Source organism: Symsagittifera roscoffensis, chromosome 1, assembly GCF_963678635.1.
Source record: "Symsagittifera roscoffensis chromosome 1, txSymRosc1.1, whole genome shotgun sequence".
In the NCBI taxonomy this organism is placed as follows: domain Eukaryota; kingdom Metazoa; phylum Xenacoelomorpha; order Acoela; family Convolutidae; genus Symsagittifera; species Symsagittifera roscoffensis.
The window spans coordinates 42,743,492-42,749,031 of NC_087062.1; the positions used below are offsets into that span (position 1 = coordinate 42,743,492).

The 5,540-nt window shown below is 37.1% G+C and overlaps 1 protein-coding gene across 1 annotated transcript; it reads left to right on the plus strand.

The window, feature by feature from the left end:
* Positions 1–568: 568 nt before the first annotated feature.
* On the plus strand, positions 569–3,558 carry LOC134856749 (acetylcholine receptor subunit beta-like 1). The gene is made up of 2 exons (XM_063873022.1): positions 569–1,878; positions 2,782–3,558. The coding sequence occupies exons 1-2, from the start codon at positions 1,248–1,250 to the stop codon at positions 3,408–3,410; spliced, it is 1,260 nt and encodes a 419-aa protein (XP_063729092.1). The 5' UTR covers positions 569–1,247; the 3' UTR covers positions 3,411–3,558.
* Positions 3,559–5,540: the final 1,982 nt, after the last annotated feature.

The following is a 5,540-nucleotide window of genomic DNA, read 5'->3' on the forward strand; positions in this document are numbered from 1 at the left end:
CCTTGCGAAAAGTTCTAATTTTGCCCTGCAGATCGTTTTTTACCGTAGGAATGTATTTGGACAAAAAACTAAATCGAATTCAAATTGAAACTTTTTGGAGCCGAAAATTCTTCCTGTTAAGTTTCGATTAGGGTAGAAAGAAGATAAAGCGCGCACTAATTAGCCAACTCATTAAATAACGAACATTTCAAAAACCACCAAAATGGAGGGTTTCAAATGTTACTTATACGAAGATTTGCATATTTTAGCTAACTGGCTGAATAACATTATAAAACTATATTCAGTTCTACCGACAGGGATCACAAGAATCAAGCTATTTTTAGTATTGCTGTCAAAAGACATTTAAGTGAACTCTAAAAAATATACATGAAGGACTCAAAGCTTTTAGCATCCGTTGTTGTTTATCACTTTGATCTTTGTTATCCGAAGGTTTTAGCATTTCATCAGTATAAATGGTCTGTAAAAATGCCATTGGGTAAAAATAATAAATTACTATTTCACAAAAGGATAGCTCCACGTCCAGTAAAAAAGCGTCTGTTCATTTTTCATTATGAACACCTAAGGGATATTTTTCATTTTCCCTTGAAGAAATAAATGAGACTAACAAAAAACCTTTTGCTGCTTGTCTTGTTCTTCCTGAGACGAATCAGATTTGGAATTGAAAAGACTTCATGTGAAAACATCAGTTTGATGCTTTGACTCGAAGTTCATTCTCGGGTTATTTAGCATCAACCATAGAACTAGGCTGAATAGAAACCGAAATGCTTTTCATTTGATTACTATTTGTTTCAACAAAAAACAAGTGGCTAATCACAAACCGAGCCCGAATTGAAAAATCTGCATTACAATTTAACACTTTATATCCCTGATTCTGGTTTTTGTTTCTGTTGGCTCCGAAACAAAAGAAAGCTTCCTTATTTTGTATCTAAATTATCGTGTCATGGGTTCCTTTGCGCTAAAAAACTAATTTTCTTTAAAACGAATATCTAGACAAGGAAGCGGGAATACTTTGACTCTCCCTCATTCATAATTTCCTGCCCTGTCAACAATCAGACTCCCATTATTAGCTTTCAACTGGATGATTACGCCCCATTGATTTTTAACTTAGTTTGAAACTGTTAAAATAATTTTTCTGTATTAACATTTCAAACCGCAGCGTTTTGTTCCGCCACATTGAAACTACAGTCAAATGGTAAAAAAATTATATCACTCAGTTGATTGTTAAAGTTTCATCGAAGAGTTTGGCGATGTCGCCAACTTTGTGCAATTGTCTCCAACTTGTCTTCTTGACCCATTTGTCGACTGGGGCCAACTTCACTGATGCCCTAATTGCCGAGGAGTTGCCAGACGAAGTACGATTGCGACTCAAACTGGCCAAAAACTACGATCCTTCTGCTCGTCCTGTTGTTTCAACGAGCACACTTGTAAATGTCACCTATAAAGCCTCAGTATACCAGCTCGTAGGTTTTAACACAAAGGACCAGACTATCAAAATGCTCATGTTCCAGCGGATGGAATGGGTCGACGAACTATTGCAATGGGATCCGGAAGATTACGGAGGTCTGAACTGGATCCGGTACTACCGGAACTCAGTGTGGACCCCCGACATTCTGGCGTACAACGATGTGGGAACTTTTGACATGGAGAAATATGACCGGTCGATTCCACTGACAGTTTACAGCTCTGGTCTTGTGGTATGGACACGGCCAGTGGATTATGAGACGATGTGTTCCCTGGATGTGACTAATTTTCCTTTCGATACCCAGAAATGCGACATTGTGATTGGCTCTTGGCAGTATTTTGAGAGCGAGGTCAACATCACATGTATGCCAATTGACCTCTCGTCTTACATGGAGGACAGCCTTTGGACCCTGAAAGGTCAGATGATTGTTTTTTATTTGTTTCTCTGTAAATTAGGTAGGACTCTAGATGTGTGATGTCTGAGATAATGTGAATAAAATACAATACCTTTTTGTTTCCAGTTTAATACCATTTCTCCTAAAATTCTGCCGATGGCACGAGCTATAATACAAATCAGAGTCATGCATTTTTAATCCGCACTTGAGTTTGCAAGCAAAAATTGACTCAAGACTGCTCCTATCAAGGCGAAGCGGATCAATAGTTCTGAATAATCTAGCTGCCATTAATATCCTTGGAGAAATTTTTGAAAAATTCACAAAAAAAATTAAAAAATTGAAATATTGATTTTTGGTTTTTTAAGGTCCACTCACCCGCTATTCCATTTACAAATTGATCTTCTTAGCGTCTAGTAGCGGATGAATTACACCAAAAATCTCGCCTCAAATTAATTTGAAACGATTTATGAGTGGATTTAACAGCCTCTTGAGCTTTAATAGCACGAAATATCTATATTGTCAAGTTTTCAACCATTATTAACTGGTTGCAGGAGTTTTTCCAGGGGGGTTTCATTGAAATTCAGGCTCTCTTTAAACCCTGAAATTCCCTTTTTTCACAAATATTATTGCGCCGCAGACGAACTTTTCAAGAAACAGGCTAAAAATGACGGTACAGGGCAGTTCTTGGAACGTTTTGAATAAAAAAATTGTGGCACGCGACTCCCATCCCCACGATCCTAGGAACTTAGACGACAGTAAGGAAACGGAAGTTAAGGACAACCAGCATTTACTCAGCTAAAATTTAATTTAAGTCTGTAAACAAATTTCACGCAATTTCACGCAAGTTATTGTCTAAATTCCGTGATTTTCTGATCGTCTAATTTGCTTGTCGTCTAATCTCCTAAACCCCATCTTTTTATATCAGCAACGGAATGCCGAAGGCTGTCAATGGATGCGGCGAGGGGTTCCAACACTTTCGGCAGAATCTCAATATGTGTGATCTTCAAAAGAATGTCCTCTTTCTACATCCAAAATCTCATCCTGCCCAACGCTATTCTAATGTCTATGAGTTCTTTGACTTTCTTCATTCCTGGTGAAAATGGAGAAAAGGTCACATTCGGAGTGACCTTGACCCTGGCGCTTTGTGTCAACTTGTCACTTGTGACTCAGTATGTTCCACAGACGTCTAAGACTTTCCCGAGGATCTGCACGTATATATTCTCCAGTATTGTCCTCTCATGTGTTGCAATAGTCCTGGCCACTTTTTCGCTCAATGTGTCCAAAAACAGACAACCCGACGATATATATCATGTGAACAGCAACGAGTTTTCAGTCGCGACTACAAATATGTCGGGAAAAGATATCGTTGGCAATGATGCAGATGGATCGATTCCTTTGGAGGAGTTGGGCACGAGAAATAAGCGACTCAAAAAAATTAAAGCAAAATTGCTGAAAAAAGTTTGTCGTCCCAAAATTGACGTCATAATGGGAGTTCTCGGTTTCATAGGAACTTCTCTGTACTCGATTCTTTTCCTTTACATGATGCTAGAATGAAACATATCAATAACAGAAGAACGGGGTTCAATTCATATCAACAGCAGAAGCTATAATGAATACATCATTGGAGTCTCAAACTCAAAACTGTTTCTAGAATGCACAGTTATATTCATATAAAATTTCAAAGATAGCTGTAGTTTTAGTGTTGCATGGAAAATTCAATCCTCGTAATTGTGATCAACCAAATTCAAAGGTTAGAAAAATGTTTCCCTCATTTTTCTAAAATAATACTTTTTTTCGCAACGTTCTTCTTTCTTTCTTCGCAAAAACCTTTTGACATGAGTTAATTTTGCTCAAAACAGGACTTTTATTCAGCAAGTCAATTTATAATTTTTAATTTAATGATTTATAATTAAAATAAGGGCTGTGGATTGCAGTGATGGAAACACGGACATTTCAACGAAGAAATTTAAAAAACAAGGAAAATTATTATTGAAAATTAACTGAATTCTCTGAAGTTTTCCAAAATTACTTCGCAGAATTCCTCTTCTCGCTACCGAATAAAAAAATAATCACAATCAGGGGCGGATCTAGGATTTTATCGAGATGGGGGGGGGGGATTTCTAATAGTTTTCAAAACTTTTGTGACCTTTTTTTCATGTCGACCAAATTGATTTTCCGAGCGCCCCCAGAATACTATAAAGACTTTGTTTTAATTAATTTTTTGTGCCGCAAGCAAATTTTTGAAAAACGAGGTCAAAAACTCTATTTTTGGGCACTGTTTGGAAAGTTTTCGGCGGTAAAATTGTGTTTTATTTGGCGAACGCTCTCCTTCAAATTTAGTGTGTATTGGCGCAAAGGTGCCTTTTGAAAAAAAATAAAGGGTTGGTCGGCAAAAATGGATCTAATAAAATAATACCACAGAAGGACCCTTTGGTTAGTGAGGGGGTTGAATCCCTGGGAAAGATGCGCCCCCCGCCCCCTGTCACTATTTACTATCAGTACTAAATTTCACTGTTCTCATACAAGCTTTCTTGAGATATCTTAAGTCTTCTAGGAAGGTTTTGGGAAAAGGCTTCGATGCTGCTGGTTGAGTTTTGAAAACTAGAGATATCAGTTGATCTGCGACTCACTTTAATTTGCGGCGTAGGTACGCGATTCAAACTGGTGAAATAATAGCCATTCAAGGATTTATTTCAAATGAAGTCATCGGCTCAAAAACCATAAGGGCTCCTACTGCTCTCAACACCCCGCTTGTGATGTGATTTTTACATTAATTTATCTTAATGTAAACTTAAGTTCACATTGCGCGATGGTTATGAAATCTGGCCAGGGCGATAACCATCCAAGTCCAAACGTGTGGTGTTCTCAAAACCATTCATGAAGCCAATGCATCAAGCACAAATTACATTTTCGTCCATAGGGAAGGAGCAAAAGAGACAAAATCCGATTGCAAAATCCGATGAGCAAATTGATTTGAAAAAATATCAAAAAGCTTATAGGTCAACTTCTAGTTCTCGAGTGCTTTTCCGCTTTTCCTAAAGAATTGCCCAAGAAAATAACAATCGAGCAGCGCCAGTTAAAACGGTTAGTCGTGTCGATAAGGTAAAAAAAATGCTGGGACAAAAAGCCATCGTCTCCTTGGAGTGACAGATGTCAGTTCAAGAAGATTACTGTCAGATTCATAGATAATCTTTTGAGGGCAGTACAACACTGCCGAAGTACAACAGTGCCGAAAAAATAGTTCAACTGTGCCACATCTGAAAACTTTGTTCAACAGTGCCGAAAATTTGAACAAATTTGAAAAAATTAAATGCCGCAATCAAAAATTAAACGGCGATTGATTACAACCTTAAGTGACACTTTACTATTTTGAGCTAAAAAATTACAATTAACTTCATTTCTTTTCTAGACGTTTTGTAAAGTAGTAAAATTTCATTTTGTACTTTTTATTTCGCGTGTGGGGAAGATTGTCAAAATCAGAACATCAAAAAATATCAAAAACTTTTAAATGTTTTATTTTCTGAAATTTTAATGAAAAAATTGTTGTTCATAGATTTTAAGAGGCATTTCTTTTTTCCAAACCTGAAGGTTAGTCAGCGGATAAATTTGGTGATTTTTGAATAAAAAAAACAAAAAAAAAAAACAGGAAAGCCGGTTACTGAGCAAATTGTACAGAGTACTCCG

Excerpts from the sequence above, each read along its gene's own strand:
- LOC134856749 (XM_063873022.1), top strand. The coding sequence starts at position 1,248 with ATGTCGCCAACTTTGTGCAATTGTCTCCAACTTGTCTTCTTGACCCAT. Across the intron at positions 1,879-2,781 it reads CAGCCTTTGGACCCTGAAAG|CAACGGAATGCCGAAGGCTG; the intron begins GTCAGATGATTG and ends TTTTTATATCAG.